The sequence below is a fragment of the Rosa rugosa genome, chromosome 3 (genome assembly GCF_958449725.1).
Source record: "Rosa rugosa chromosome 3, drRosRugo1.1, whole genome shotgun sequence".
NCBI classification, from domain to species: domain Eukaryota; kingdom Viridiplantae; phylum Streptophyta; class Magnoliopsida; order Rosales; family Rosaceae; genus Rosa; species Rosa rugosa.
Window position 1 is genome coordinate 39,816,961 of NC_084822.1, and position 15,846 is coordinate 39,832,806.

General features: G+C 38.1%; 2 protein-coding genes and 1 long non-coding RNA gene across 3 annotated transcripts; 2 read left to right on the forward strand and 1 right to left on the reverse strand.

The window, feature by feature from the left end:
* Positions 1-118: 118 nt before the first annotated feature.
* LOC133738418 (vesicle-associated membrane protein 722) lies at positions 119-3,097 on the forward strand. The gene is made up of 5 exons (XM_062165955.1): positions 119-494; positions 1,890-2,031; positions 2,127-2,247; positions 2,351-2,413; positions 2,687-3,097. The coding sequence occupies exons 1-5, from the start codon at positions 305-307 to the stop codon at positions 2,834-2,836; spliced, it is 666 nt and encodes a 221-aa protein (XP_062021939.1). The 5' UTR covers positions 119-304; the 3' UTR covers positions 2,837-3,097.
* Positions 3,098-7,241: 4,144 nt separating this feature from the next.
* LOC133738778 (pantoate--beta-alanine ligase) lies at positions 7,242-10,001 on the reverse strand. The gene is made up of 4 exons (XM_062166391.1): positions 9,265-10,001; positions 8,714-8,827; positions 7,671-7,802; positions 7,242-7,546 (listed from the first exon to the last, which is right to left on the reverse strand). Exons 1-4 carry the CDS (start codon positions 9,832-9,834, stop codon positions 7,430-7,432), a joined length of 933 nt encoding a protein of 310 aa, XP_062022375.1. The 5' UTR covers positions 9,835-10,001; the 3' UTR covers positions 7,242-7,429.
* A 5,105-nt stretch (positions 10,002-15,106) lies between these two features.
* On the forward strand, positions 15,107-15,846 carry LOC133741063 (uncharacterized). The gene is made up of 2 exons (XR_009861594.1): positions 15,107-15,250; positions 15,349-15,846. It is a non-coding gene; the product is annotated as an uncharacterized LOC133741063 (long non-coding RNA).

Below are 15,846 nucleotides of genomic sequence, written 5' to 3' on the forward strand. Positions count from 1 at the left end.
TTGAGACCACAAACCCAAAGCCTGCGTGGCATTTCCGTTATTTCCACGAAGCTCGAGGGCACCTTTAACACCCCAAAACAAAGACCATCTTCGCTACCTAGCTTCCCATCTAGGCAAAAAAATAAAAAAAAAGACCTAAACCCAACAACACCCCCATTTCCTCTTTCTCTCTCTCTCTCTTATTCTCTCACAATCACCAAGCCCCTCCTCCTCCTCCTCCGCCCCTCTCTGAAACTCGAAAGCTCTACCGTCTCTTATCTTCTCTCTCTCCTAGGGTTAGGGCTTTCGCGGCAATCGGAATCCGATGGGGCAGCAGTCGTTGATCTACAGCTTCGTGGCGCGTGGGACGGTGGTTCTCGCCGAGTTCACCGAATTCACCGGCAACTTCACCAGCATAGCTGCTCAGTGCCTCCAGAAGCTTCCCGCCACTAACAACAAGTTCACCTACAACTGCGACGGCCACACCTTCAACTACCTCGTCGATAATGGCTTCAGTAATTCCCTCTCTCTCTCTCTCTCTCTCTCTCCCTCTCCGATCTCCTATTCGTACCTTTCGCTACTGCTTTGCTCCGATCCACGACTCGATCGTGTTCTTTGATTTGGTCTTTTGCTTGATTTGAATTGTCAAAGTCGTTTCTCTGCTGAGTCTCTGCTATTTTTTGATGAAGTCGTTGTGTTTTTTTTTCGATTGGTTTCGTGTGCGATTTTGTGGTGGTGTAGCTGGAAAAACGTTTGATTATTCTTTCTCATTTAAGAAACTTTGTGTTTGGTGGATTTTATTGATTAAATGTGTAAGTATTGTAAGTTTACTAAATTTAGCTGAAGTTTTCACAATTGAAATAAGTGAAATAAAGATAAACTTCATAATCGGTTAGCTGTATTTATTTTTAGTTTTTCGTTTGATCCGAGCCATTGACTTGAATCCTCGTAAGAGAAGAAAATGAATGATTTATTGAATTTAGGTAAAACATTAGATTTCATGATGATTAGCTGGAGTGCGTTTTGATTTTCTTATTGCAGTTTGTCAAACCTATGCTATCCAATTTTAGGTTCCTTCTAGATTGCTTGAAAATTTTCCTGCAGCCAAATGAGCATAGTTTCTATTATGTTTGTCACAGCTAGTGATACTTGTGCATTTCAGTGGCTTGAGAATCTTGTGCTGTTTGTTTTCTGTTCAATTATAAGGTACTTAAAGTTCCTACAATATTATGTTTTTTATTCATTGCTTCCATATTAAGGTTTAAGAATTGTGCAAGGGTAAACTAATGTTTTTCATGGTCTTAGACACTAAATTAATGGAACTGAGGTTTATTTACGAGCATTTATATGATCATTGCAGCTGGTTGTGAAATTAACGTTTCACAATTTCATATGCAAACCAGAGATACTTTTTCCTTTTTTGATTTAGTCTTATGTAACTCGCATCTATAGTGTTGTCGCTAGTTGCTTTCTTGTCACCAAATTGGTCAAAAGCTTGCCACCACTAATTATTCATTTTAAAGCAGTCGATAAAAGGTTGTGTCATTTTAAGGAGCCTGTGAAATTGAGATGTAATGATAGAGTACTGAGAATAGCGGTTATTGACTAAACATCTTTCTGAAGTAGTTGTCTGATGCATGGCCTTGAACCTTACTTTTATGAAGTGCAAATTTTAAAGAAAAGGAGTACCTAAAGCTACTAGTTATAGATAGTTTCAGCTTATTGGCCACAAAAACAAGAAGACAATTTCCTGTTGGGTAAAAGATATGTGGTATTTATGATATAAGAAATTGATCACTGTAAATGCATGATTAGTTAATAAGATCTCTTTATCGTTTTGCTCACCTCTTTGATCTTTACTACATTTACTGTATATGAGTTGAACTAACTTCAGCCTTTGAATGCCACAGCGTACTGTGTAGTTGCAGTTGAGGCTCTTGGTCGACAAATTCCTATTGCCTTCCTTGAGCGAATCAAGGAGGATTTTACCAATAGATATGGTGGAGGAAAAGCTGCAACGGCAGTTGCAAATAGTCTGAACAAGGAATTTGGGTAGGAGTTGTTTTATCTTTTCATTCTTCAAATGGAATGTGCCTCTCCTTTGCTATTAAGTTTTCTAATGCACAATGTTGGTGGCAATTATATAGGCCCAAGCTGAAGGAGCATATGCAATATTGTGTGGATCACCCCGAGGAGATCAGCAAACTTGCTAAAGTGAAAGCTCAGGTCTCGGAAGTCAAAGGAGTTATGATGGAAAATATTGAGAAGGTAAGGCTTTGATATCTCTTTCCATAGATGGGTATCAACCTATAAGTTGTGATCAAGTTGGTGTAATGTCTGTCGACATGTGATTGATGGTGTTCCCTTGCAGGTTCTTGATCGTGGGGAAAAGATAGAACTTCTGGTAGACAAAACAGAGAACCTTCGCTCACAGGTCAGGAATTGATATTGTTACTTATTTTGGGTGAAAGTTGAGTTATTTTATTGTACAGTGTAATGGTATTAATAGAGCAATGCTCTGAATCTAAATTGGAATAGAGTAGTACACATTTAGACTTCTCAAATGTGTATAATTTACAGTTAGTGTAATATGTCAGATGTCAATAGCCAATTCAATTACGTATAATCAGCTGAACCTTTTCTAAGGTATTTGTAATCCTAACTATTCTATCATTGCTGTATTGCTGATTGCGATGGTGTGATGCAGGCACAAGATTTCAGGCAGCAGGGAACCCAGATGAGGAGGAAGATGTGGTTGCAGAACATGAAGATCAAGCTGATAGTTTTGGGAATCTTAATCGCCTTGATTCTCATCATTGTTCTATCTGTTTGCAAAGGTTTCAACTGTGGTGGATGAATCCGTAGACTCTTTTGAGGAATTTGGTGGAGTTTCTACTGCTGTTATCTACAGTGCCGGTCTACGTCTTATTATTTTTGGTTACACACTCCACCGTCTGGCATAATTCCTATATTGAAAGACAGCTTGTATAGTTTGTATCCGTGAATTCTTTTCTATATTAGTCTCTTGGATGTGTGAATGGTTTTTGATTCCCTTTGTTCCATTGAACTTGCGCTGTAGCAGACAGAGAGAAATGGCAAATCATTGTGATTGGTTTCAGATTTGTTATTCAACCATAGCAGGTGGATCATAGGAAGTTTCAGTTGCATCTTTTGTGCTTTCTAAAACCCCAAAAACAGGTGTAAGTCACGAAACAGGGGTTTCTCAACTCCTAAACAAAATTTCCTGTATGCATTTATGCCAAAACCAAAAGGTACATCAATGAAAAGTCATGAAAATATTACGACTTATATGAACATATATTCGTCAACGATCAAAATAGGTCACTTGTCCATTCCGGGTAAAAATTCTAAAGTAGAATCATGGAAGTTGTTCCATTCTCACCATTCATCGCTTGGATTGGATGAACAAGTCTCTTATTTCTTCTTGTCTAATATGTCATCGTCTCGTATAATCTTGATTGAAAAACATGTGAGAGAAATTTCTCCAAGTGAACAAGCTAAAAACTCCTTGATCTTGACAAGGTAACTATGGAAAACTCGATGTGCACCATTGTATGAATTTTCCTTCAGTTGCTAGCTCCAGCTCCAGCACCAGCTCTAATACTTTTCACTTCAGTCTATTCACTCGTAGCATGCTAATGTAGAGTCAGTCTACATTGCTTACCATGACCTGCAATCCGGCACCAAAAGCATTTGTATGTCTTCCGATTTAGTTGTGAATCCAGTAGTCAACACATCAGGTGTAAATGTTGTGGCTTAAAACTGTAGGAACGATGTGCTTCATAACAGCTAGAGGGACCTGGTGATCGAAGCAATGAATTATGTGGTTGGAAGCAAAAGTTCTAGGGGTTTAGGTGTTGAGTTTTTAGAAGAGGTTCACTCTAATGTGTGCCAGGAGCAAGCATTATGCTGCTCAAGAATTAGGTGTCAACAAAAGGCTTTTAACATCTTTTTTTTGGAAGAGGGCTTTTAACATCTTATTACAACTTGTACGATCCAATTACCTAGTCGGAAAAGGCCTATATACCAACCAGAAACAAAGCTTTACCAATTGGACTAACCGATTCAATTACTTCATTTATATATATGGATTTTTGTCCATTTACCCTAATTTCAAGTTTTTTAATTTTAATTTTATAATATTTATTTATATAACTAAAAATATATAAAGACCATCGTTGCCCCTGTGAATATGTAGATGGAATTATGTAAACTGATGCATCACTGTCAATATGTAAATTGTGTGCATCATTGTGAATATGTAAACTATGTAAACGAGCTACTGTCCTAACTTTCTAACATAACGAATAAACATGAAACATGTTACTTTCTTCCATCCCTTCATTGCTTATTAACAATACATGTATATTCAACGAAGGCTCGGTGGCTTTAAACTAATACGATATTCAACGATCGTATTGAATATCGTACTAGAATCCCAGAATTAGAAGCAGTTTACCAAATTCACAATCCAACCTAGTGAGGATGGGAAAAAGTTATGATCAAACTTTTGTTGAATGTTTCCTTCTTCTTTCTAATTTAAGTACGGTGCAATTAGTTTTTGCTACTGGATTTGATTGTTGACATTATTTGTTTACATTCTGGAATCAATGGTGAAACAGGGAAATTGCACTAAATGATGTGTTTTGGCTAGAATAAAGGCTCTGAAAAAATCAAGAAAAACGAAATAGTGCTTGAGGAAAAGAGTTGTTCGTTTCGAAACTAAAGGATCCGGATCTCTCCCTGGCACTAGGTCGTCATTGTTTATCCTTGACTTCTAATCTTAGCCGTTCAAATGAAATCTAATAGCTAGTAATTTGGCAGCTCAACTAAAACCATTACATTCTTATTAAATATTATCTTTTAGAGAAACGCCACTACTACAATAATATTAATAGACATCACGTCGATTAAATAGCTTGAGATTTCACGCAATGCAAAAAAATGTTCTAAAATTGGTTTGTGAAATTCCGATTTTGATTTGTATAATTAACATCGTCTTTTTGAAGCTGGATTTGATTGTTGAAATTATTTGTCTACATTCTGGAATCAATGGTAAAACAGGGAAACTGCACTGAATGATGTGCTGGATAGAATAAAAGCTCTGAAAAAATCAAGAAAGAAAACGAAGGAGTGTTTGAGGAAAAGAATTGTTCGTTCTGAAACTAAAGGATCCGAATCCTTTCCCTGGCACTAGGTCGTCCTTGTTTATCCTTGGCTTCTAATCTTAACCGTTCAAAGTTCAAACAAAATCTAATGGTTAATAATTTAATAGCTAAGCTAAATTAAACCACTACATTCTCATTAAATATTATATTTTAGAGAAACGTGCCCCATAAAATATTAAGTCTCTCTCTCTCTCAAAAAAAAAAAAGAACTTGTTGAGAGTGAGAGAAGACGAGTGATCCTGTAAAGATTCAATGCAATGTTCTCTAAAAAATTAATATTTAATGAAAATACAATGTCTTGCTGAGCTGTCAAATTATTAGGCATTAGATTTTGTTTGAATGACCTAGATCAATAATCAAGGATAAACAAGGTCATCTTCGTGCCAAGGAGTGGATCCGGATCCGCTCAAGTTTTGTTTGTCACTAGAAATGAGGTTTTGTTTTTGGTTTTTCCAAGTTTTATCTAGCATATTTCATTTAGGAAAAAATATAGTTTTAATCACTCAACTTTCGCTTGATTAACACTTTGGTCACTCATGTTTATGAAATCTCACTTTAGTCACTCAACTTTAACTCCGACTATCACTTTAGTCCGCCGGTGAATTTTCCCGATAAAAAAAGTCACATGATGCCTCACATGCCATTTTTTAAGGGTTATTTTCGTCCTATAATTTCAGAAATTTCAACCTATATTCAAACTAAAGGTCTCACATCTCTTCAATATCTTAAAATAACTCTTGAAAAATGGCATGAGAGGTGTTATGTGACTTTTTTTATTGGAAAAATTCACCGGTGGACTAAAGTGATAGTCGAAGTTAAAGTTGAGTGACTAAAGTGAGATTTTATAAACATGAGTGATCAAAAAGTGTCAATCAAGTTAAAATTGAGTGACTAAAATTGTATTTTTTCCTTTCATTTATAACTAAAAAGAATCACAACTCAAGGAGCATAATAAGGCCCCATGAAAACCACCACAACTGGATAAGGTACTCCCTCAATTTCATTCAACTCAAATCAACTGCAAAGACGGACGGAGCCAATACGGCTCATACTCGAACAATTATGTAGAAAAAGGCAAAGACAATGTAATCATTGCCACACAATGGGCGGCTTTATTGCACATTACATACTCAATGATTAATTATCTCACAGGCTTCGTCTAGAAAAGCTCCTTCATCTCTTAGATCCACTGATTGACGGGGTATCAAACCCCGGAATAACGTTCTGGACATCACCTTTTCCACCCTTGAAAAACCAACCTGCCAACAAAAATGTAACCATGTACTTCACATGCTTTAGGGCTTTAGGACTTAAACACTCCATTAATGGAAGGCTGCCAAAAAATTCCTAGCGCTGATTGTTAGATCGTACTACAGATCAACTGTATCACTAATGCCCTTGTGAACATCCAAACTAACTACCATCAAATTTCATCGTTACACTTCCCACAGCTGGACTAACCCATTTTGCGTAAGTTGATATAGAAAATTGTTTATAAAGTTCGTACTTAGCTGATGATATAGAAAAGTCTTTATCAAGTTAGAGCTATTTAGCAACAGATTTTGAAACGCATCTAGTTAGCTGTTCAGGGAAAAGAATGATCCTTGTTTTCTTTAGTTCAAAATGAAATGATCGCTGGATCAGAAAGACAATTTTTCCCCAGTGGTGCCAGGAGTTTCCTTGCCAAGATGATATCAAATTGCTGGCTGTAGTTCACCTCTGCTGACCATAAAATGTCTCTTGTTTAAGATTAAAAAAAGCCAAGAGTGGATTAATATTGAAGGTGTTGTACATGATAGCAAAATGTAGTTTGCCCTCTTTCTATAATACATGACACATGGAAGATCACTGTGATTGATTTAAATTTTGTTATTCAAACATCCACGAAAAAGTTTGTTGTTTGGCTGCTGTTGGTTCTGTTTCTTTGGTTCCTTTTGTTTGTTTGATGTTTTATTGTCAAAAAAAAAAAAATCCTAAAAAAGTTGTAGTAGGACAACAATGCTCAAGAAGAAACTTATGTTTTAACTACTCCAAGAACCCTGAAATACAATTACCCAAAAACAATAAATTACCTGAAAATGAAATAGAGATTGATAAAATGTTGCAAGTGAACGTACGAGCTCTGTACTGTAATTTACAACGTAAGAAACTGTTCCCTTGAAAATATAGTGAAAAAAATGGCTTGGCCAGAGAGAATCTAAAAATAAAAAATAAAAACTCCAACATGAGGAACTATTCCCTAGAAGTGTAGGACACCGGATTCATATGTTGATCTCCATGTTATCTATCAATCTGACCTTTCCAAACCAAGCAGCAACACAGAACACAACAGGACTTCTTATTTCTTCAACTGGCTCCAGACTTTCTTGGTCTACAATCTGCCAAGAAAATACACACAAGCGATAAGATTCAACTTACGAAATATGATGAGAAGTCTAAATAAAGAAATATTTCAAGTAAACATCAAAAGCAGTGAAACAAGGAAGTTGTTTCCGTGCTCACCTCTGCATAATCAACCCTTCCGCCAGCTTCATTGATCGCTTGGATGACTGAATTTGTTAATTCTTTACATCTAATTAGACCCTTTTCTGCAGAAAACCTAGCTCTTGACAGTGACTTGTTTATAGACAATGCCTGTAGATAAAAAGAACAAATTTCTAAATGTACAGAAGAAATTGTAGCAGTACAAAGAAGCAAAATATCTTTGAAGTGTAAAAGACCCTGTATGAGCAAAATTTGTAACTAGCGAGTCCCAACAATCAAGCATTCACACTGAACAAGATAGGGTAAATGCAGAACTTAAAAGTTCAGAAACCAGGTGGAAGAGATAACAAGTGAAATCTGTTGCAATGTAGTTTTACAAATAGCAGCAGTGAGTTGTGAGTAGGGGTTGTTTCCGTGAATTGGATTATACCTTGCAGTGGTTTCTTAATCTTGGTTATTTGGTATGACTGTCTCAAAGACATGAAGAATTTCAGAATCAAAATTAGACAGCAGAGTGGGACCCTATATGCAATAAAAGATGAGATTGTTATTCCCCTTCTTCTGGTTGGGGAGTTCAGTGTTTTCGTGGTATGTATACAGACATTTACTTCTAGTCAGAGAAAGGAAAAGAAAGAGAGGATAGAGGGAGGAAGGGAGTCTGATTGGGTTGGAACATAGACATACATGGAAGTATTTATATTGGCAAGGGATCTAGTACTGTAAATTCTAGTTGTTGTTCCTTTTTTAAAATTTATGTTTACTATGCGGCTTGATTATATTTCACTTTTCTGTGATTGATCAAGAGTGTTCTCGGACCTGTACATAGGTTGTGGTTAAATGAGGATGCCATTGAGATCACAATGAAAAACAAGTTACCAAAGTTGTTGTGCCTGCAACTGATGTCATGTTTCAAGCCTTAAGGTTTTCACATTGAGAGTTCTTTTCTGCAAAGCTAGGTATCAATTCATTAACTTGTTTTTCAAAACTGGTACATATTATTAACCTGCTGTAAAAGTGAACTTGGAGAATAAGCAAGTTTAACGAGCATGTATATATAGTACCTTTTCCCGTTCTTCAGGTGAGAGGCGCACATTTCGCGAACTCATTGCCAGGCCATCGTTTTCACGCACTACCTCAGAACCAATGACTCTAATGGAAAAATCAAGATCCCGAACCTGTACAAATTCAACGAGACAATTGAGATACAACTCGCAACATTTCATTTCATCACCAATTCAAAGTGATCAATTGAGATACAACCTGAACCTGTATAAACAGAACTAAAACTCACATCATTTCATTTCACCAACATTTGCAAATATACTAGAGCAAATTAGGCACAATCAGTCAATACTAAAGTGAGAAATAAACCATAGACTAGTTTTGTAACTGTTCCAAACTCTGAACCATAACCCCAATTCATTTACCAGCAAGAAACACTTCAATTCTATTACAGCAAGTACCAGCTTATTAAATCATACCCTCCCACTATAACTATGGGAAAGACAAAAATTGTGTTCCATATGTCCAACTTTACTAAACACAACAATAACAATCATTTTTCCTCTAAAAACATTCATAATCTTATCAGATGAACACTAAAAACACTTACCAGTCGCTGAATAATCCGCCATTGCTGATAATCCTTCTTCCCAAACAGAGCAACATCAGGGTCGACTATGTTAAACAACTTGGTGACAACAGTCGCAACCCCTCTGAAAAACACAGGCCTACTCTTGCCACACATACCCTTCTCCAATGTCTCAACTCTAACCCATGTCTCATGCCCCAACCCCTTCTCCTCCACACAAGAAACCGATTTTGCCCCTTCACCATTACTCACCGACGACCTCCTGTTGGTTCCATAGTCGTAGAGATTGTGAGGATTGAAAACAACATCAACGCCACCAGGAACAGCCCTCAGCTTTTGGATATCGCCGTGGAAATCAGATGGGTATGTGGAGAGGTCTTCGGTGGGAGAGAACTGACCTGGGTTTACGTAGATGGAGACGACGATGACGTCGGAGTGGTCGTGGGCTTCTCTGATGAGGGAAAGGTGGCCGTCGTGGAGGTAGCCCATGGTGGGTACTAGGCCTATGGTTTTGCCTTGGGATCTCATGGCCCTCGACCAGTTCCTCATCTGGTCCTTGTCTCTGATGATCTCTGGTTCTTTGGCTGCCATCGGAAACTGGGTCGTTCAAAGTTGCAGACTTGGAGTGAAACTGTGGAACAGGATTGAGGTTGGTGATGAAATGGTGGAATCGAATTTGGTTTGGTTTGGTTTGGTTTTATATGAACAAGGAAAGCGAGGCAACTAGATATGTGCGCGGCGGGTTAGTTGGGTCGCGCCTCCCGAGGTTGACTACTAAATATATATATACACGCATTTTCCTTATTTCCCAGATTTGAATATATTAACAGCAAAATTGCTTCTTGGAAAATGCGGTTGAATGCAATAGAAGAAAAAGAACTGGTTATGCATCTCATATCGTGGGTGATGATTTTTCAATGAAAGAGTGCTACACCAGCCTAGAACACAGTTGATGATTAGTTGCGAGTGTCCTTTAACTAGAATATGATGCTGGTCTTTGAATCAAGCTTTGATGAAGCTATACGTAATGTTGTAGCTTCAAGCAAGCGGAATTTTTTTTTTCTTGTGTTAGAGACAACAGGAAGACCAAGATTATCTTTGATGATGAGGCCAGTAGCAGCAGCTCCACAATTTTGAGTCATTCAGCCATCAATATTAATCTTGAAGACGTTGTGAGGAGATGAATGTCATTTGATGTGAGAGCTAGGAGAGAAGTTCCTATTTGCAGTCAGATTATGATTAGAAATGCCTTGATCAAGACCTTATTTTTCTTTCACTTTTGACTGTTGAAGTTTTCGTTTTCACGAATCACGAGTACACATGTCTGGATATGAAATGAAATGTTTTTAGTGAATAATTTATATTATCAATGAAAGAATTAATTTCAAAAATTCATATTATCGGGTGAATAAGTTTCATAGTTAAACAAAAATAACGTTAACGCGCTCGAGTCTTTTTTTTTTATTTCACGTTATTGGATGCACAATTTTTGAGACGACTATCTAGGATTTGACTACAATATAATTCAAAATGTTTTGTTTAACTTCTTCACGGTTGCACCAACATAAATAGATGGCTAGATAATATCAAGTTGATTTTTTTATTATTAAAAAAATGTTAATTAAAGATATCAAGAGCTGAGATCATTCAATAGATGCTAAGTCATTTGAACTGTCAATGCATAGAATAATTTTCACTCGGGAGTGTATTCGATGCACCGTCAGTGTATGAACACTACCAGCGTGCTAGTCACGTGCTGTTAAATAAGTGACCTCTGTTAGTCCATATGATTAGTCAAGGTGTATCATTTCAAAATTTTAAATTATTGCATGGTAACCACGTGGCTCGAACCTGAACATGTAAAGTTGCTTTATTTTTTTATTATTATTATTATTTTTTGGATCAAATCATCATCCCTACTTCATTCCAGGAAGGAAAATTACAAGCAGGGATGCAATGTAGTACAAAAGCCAAGAGACCTACTTCTAACTCAAGTCCGATCATCTGATCTCGACATACCTTCCTAATTCTAAAAACAAAAAATGGAGCAAAACTCTCCAGAACACCAGTAAGGCTAACAAATGACCAAAATCCGGCAACCGGGCCACAGCGTGGTTGGAGCCAACGCCGGCATACCAACTGAGTTGTAGCTCAGACCCAAGTAGGAGGAATGCGCACCAGTCATCTCTGCCTCGTCGGCTAGTGAATACACGTGATAGGATCTGTTTAGAGGATCAACATCACAATAGGCGTTGGTGTTTGAATGCATTGAAGCCCAACAAGACCCAACAGCGGGTCGACCACAACCAAACAACAGAAATCTAAAAACAAAAAACTGGAAAAAAACTGAAAAAAACACAGTGCACCTGCCAGGCTTGGACCAAAGCCGGATCCGAACAAAACCAAATCCAGAAACAGAAACCAAGACATGCCCCGATCTGAAGAAACAGGTTACACCCGACCCCAACTCTGGCTCAGACCCACCACATCCTCAGCTTCACTCCGACTCTCACATCCCTTTCCTACTACCTTTGCCGGTGATCCAATCGGCCCCCTCAAGAACCGACCACCGACGATGGATCACAACAGATCCGCGGCCCCTCCGCATCCTCAAGAAGCAAAACACCAACCCTTGGGACAAAACGCCAACCCAGATTGAGATCCAAGCCATACAGGGATGGATCACAACAGATCTGCTCGACGGCTGCCCAAACTACCCGATCCAACAACCGGATCGGGATTGACAACCCCCAAACCAGCCCTCTCCCCCTCTGCCGTCACTGGATCTGGAACCCATCGACCCCATCGCTTGAACCGCCGACTCCGATCAGCTCACACCAGCAACTTCCTACACGAACCCAAACCAGGGAGAGAAGCATCGGTTGGAAACAAAAATGGCAGGAGCACAACACAAAGGACTCTCCTCTCCCGGATCGGAGCGCTGCGGTGGGGGCACCGGCGGCGTCCGATCGGGAGAGAGCACAGATCTCACGCTTGGGGTTTTTTTCTCTAGGCGCGTTCTAAGGCGTATATTGAATTTCTAAAGCAACTTTACAAAAAAAAAAAAAATGTAAAGTTGCTTTAGAAATTCAATATACTCTCTGAATCAATTTCTTGAACTTCGTCGCATAAATAAAACCCTTTTTTTTTTTTTTGTTACAGAAATAAAACCCTCTTTTGATCATTCTCTTTTCTGGATTTCTCCTGCACACGCTTGAACTCTTTCACGGCAATTCTAGGCTTCTTCTCACTTTATTGTGAATTTGGTATGCGGATGAAGGTGTCCCCGAATAGCTTGGCTTTCATATTGATGAAGTTTTTCTTCCCTTTAACATAAAATTTTCTGGGGATCGAAGAATATATATACTACTGCATGCACCGCTAGCTCCACCACTGAGACAACCAACATCAATAATAGGTTTTTCATTTTTTTGAAATATAACCACTGCACCAACCACCCAACCCAATGATTTCTCATCTCTTTCTATTTCTTCGTCCGAATCCATCATCGTTCAAGAAGCAACACCCCTTAGCAACCGCAGGCGAATTTTTCTTAATTTTTTTAATCAATTACATATATGGCATAGCACATCTTCTTTATAATTGTGATATGGAAATTATGATATTGCTGTGAACTTTGATTTGTGTATTGTTTTGGTGAAATTCGTCTTCAAAAATTGAGACCCACAAAAGTTTTGTTTAATTTGAAACTATTCCCATTAACAAGTTTGATCGCCAATCCGATACAAGCTGGAAATTTGATAATTTTGCATCTCTATCCTATGTCTTATTCAGTTATTCTTCAACCCACTGATACTTCACCATAATCGAGAGCATTGATCAAAGCCACACTCCGGCAGCTGAGTCGTCGATCTTCACACCTATAAGCAACACGTTTACCTGCATCCGCACCACCGACCTGCTTTCGTCATTCCTATATGCAAAAGAGAAAAAATTTACCTCACAATTAGGAGAAACAGAGCAAGACCAAGCCTCTCCCTCCTCGATTTCGACATCTCATGCCAGACTATTCTTCTTCCAGATCTTACGATGAGAGATTCTTACGTAGAGCAAACGTACCACGTGGTTGATAAGACTGCCCAATCAGTGAACATGCAAGGGAGTGTTTTGAGTATTTCATTTTAATAAGTAAAGATAAATTTAGAACACACTTAAAAGTTTATTAGTTTTGATTGGGTTGCCCCACCGCCATGTGTACGTTTGCCCTACGTAAGAACCTCTCTCTTACAATTACCCATCTCATGCATTTCTACCGCATGTAACAATTTTTTTATTTGGTCAAACTTAGCATTCACGTTGACCGTTAATATGAAGTTAGCATGAATAGACAGCTAAATAATATGATAGGCTGAGAATGCAATTCAGTATTAAAATAATAGGCGCGTGTTTCTCAATCGTGTCAGTGTAAAAACACTGTCGGTGCATAGAATCCGTTTCCTTAAGGATGAGGGTTACGATCCACAACCTATAACCATAACCATGTACTTGATTTAACTAAAGCTTTTCCATTAGCAGAGACCCACACAAATTCATCGTACATACCTATCATTAAAAGCTAAGGGGCTAGCAATAATTTTTTGAACAATAGCATAATGATAATCACATTGTTGAACTCATCTAGATTTCAAAAATTGTTAACAACAAAAATGCTAGTAATAAGGTTTCAATTCCATTGATCCTCATAAATAAGGTTCTACAATGGAAATGGGAGAACCCAATTAAAAATTGATCAATTGATTATATATTTCCTACTGTTCATCTCATATCCATGACGGATCTAAATAAAGGGCTAACCCAAACGGCCAAAAATTTTGGAATAGTTTACATAACAGAAGTGTGCTAACTTATCATGAATTCGTCTTTGGTCCAATTGGCAAAGTAATGAGTCGATCCCGTTCCAATGGTCAGCTGCTGACCATGGAATTTTTGCTCACTCACCGTCCGATTTCAATCGGACGGTTCACAGCTAAGTGATGAGAGAGGAGAAGAGAGTTGTAAACCGTCCGATTGAAATCGGACGGTGATTGAGCAAATGATCCCTGGTCAGTTGCTGACCAGGTGATCAGGACTGAGTAATGAGTTATTTTGCTCTTTCTCAAGCTCTTTTCTGTTTCCCATTTCCTTTTTTTTTTTCCTTTTCTTTTGTTTTTGTTTTTGTTTTTCATTTTTTGTCTTCTTCCCATTTTCTATTAGTATTTCTTAAAAATTTCTTCTCTTAAAGGTAAATACTGTCATTTTTTTCGCTTTTTTTTTTTCCCTTTCATTACAACATTCTCCATTAGTATTCTTCTAATATTTAATTCCAAAATTCTTGGAATCATTATCGACAAAAAAAAAAAAAAGCAGTAGATTAGCCTAGCCCACCCCAAATTTTCACCAAGGATCCGCCACTGCTCATATCGTCAAAGAAAATATCTTTTGAGTTCATGATAATTCTTTTTTATTGTGAGCCCCACAAAATTTATCGAGCTTAGTTGAGACCGTTCGGAATTATTTATTTACGATCTCGGTAATCACCAAAGTGCTCGAGAATATTTTTCAGGAATTTTCACAAGGTGGAATTCGCGATTTAAAGTTGAAAAATAAAGTACACGACACGACGAGTTCATGAGAATTTTTGGGACACCTGAACTATTTATTATGAATTTCCGAAGTTTGGGAATTATGAAAATTCATTTTTTTTTTTTTGAGAAAATGAAAATTCATTTTAGATAATAGAAAATGTATTGGTGCAATCTGGACTGTTGAATCATTCACCTTTTCATCTGAGCCGTCTAAAATCATTTAAGGGAGGGTATTTAAGGAGTGGACATCTGATGGGCGTACTAGATCGTCCCAGAAACGATCAGAACCTTCGACCCGAGAGCTCGACGACCCGCGACGGTTCTCCACCGTCCGGGGACGACCCCTCGTTTGAATCCTCTTTCCAGCTTCGAGCTTCCGGCGGTTCCGACGCATTTTCCGGCCATCAACGGGGCTGCATGAGGTATGGAAATCGATCCTCTCAGTGAGCTCTACGTACTGGTATACTTGGTTCTCAGTTTTGGATGGGTTTTGATGGATTGATGTTTTGGTGGGTTTCAGGGTACCGGCGGAGCCGCTGTCCTCTTTGGTCGTTCTATGCTTCTGGTTTCATATCCGACGTCTTGGAGCATCGTCTGAGGTCCGGGGAAGCTCAGCTAGCTCTTTGGGTTGGCTGAAATGATCGAGAAGTTTGGCTATGCTCTGCGTCCGTCGTAGTCGTACCACCACTTGAGGTGGCGGTTTGAATTTCCTTTTGGTTTAATTTTGATGATAGTGTGCATCTGATATTGGCTATCAATGCAAAATTTCTTAAAGTGCAGCAATTGGAAGTTGATTGAAGTCCAGGAATATTTGAAGGGACCTAGTTCATTGTTTACGTAATGTAATTGCTGTGGAAATTCCAATCAAGTTTCGAATTTAAGCCTCGGCTTAATCTTGTGTAAGGTGCTCGGGATTTCTCTTCAAATTAATCTGTGATGGATAATATTCGGAAGTTGGTTGCCGTATATGCATTTCTACTATAGTTTGGTTCATATTGTTAAGAGTGAGGTTACTTGA

Bases quoted from the DNA above. Each gene is read 5' to 3' on its own strand.
- LOC133738418 (XM_062165955.1), top strand. From the start codon at position 305: ATGGGGCAGCAGTCGTTGATCTACAGCTTCGTGGCGCGTGGGACGGTG. The intron at 2,248-2,350 runs GTAAGGCTTTGA...GTTCCCTTGCAG, and splicing joins TGATGGAAAATATTGAGAAG to GTTCTTGATCGTGGGGAAAA. The intron at 2,414-2,686 runs GTCAGGAATTGA...GGTGTGATGCAG, and splicing joins CAGAGAACCTTCGCTCACAG to GCACAAGATTTCAGGCAGCA.
- LOC133738778 (XM_062166391.1), bottom strand. From the start codon at position 9,834: ATGGCAGCCAAAGAACCAGAGATCATCAGAGACAAGGACCAGATGAGG. The intron at 7,803-8,713 runs GTACTATATATA...TTTTATCTACAG, and splicing joins CACCTGAAGAACGGGAAAAG to GCATTGTCTATAAACAAGTC. The intron at 7,547-7,670 runs GTGAGCACGGAA...TTTTCTTGGCAG, and splicing joins GAAGGGTTGATTATGCAGAG to ATTGTAGACCAAGAAAGTCT.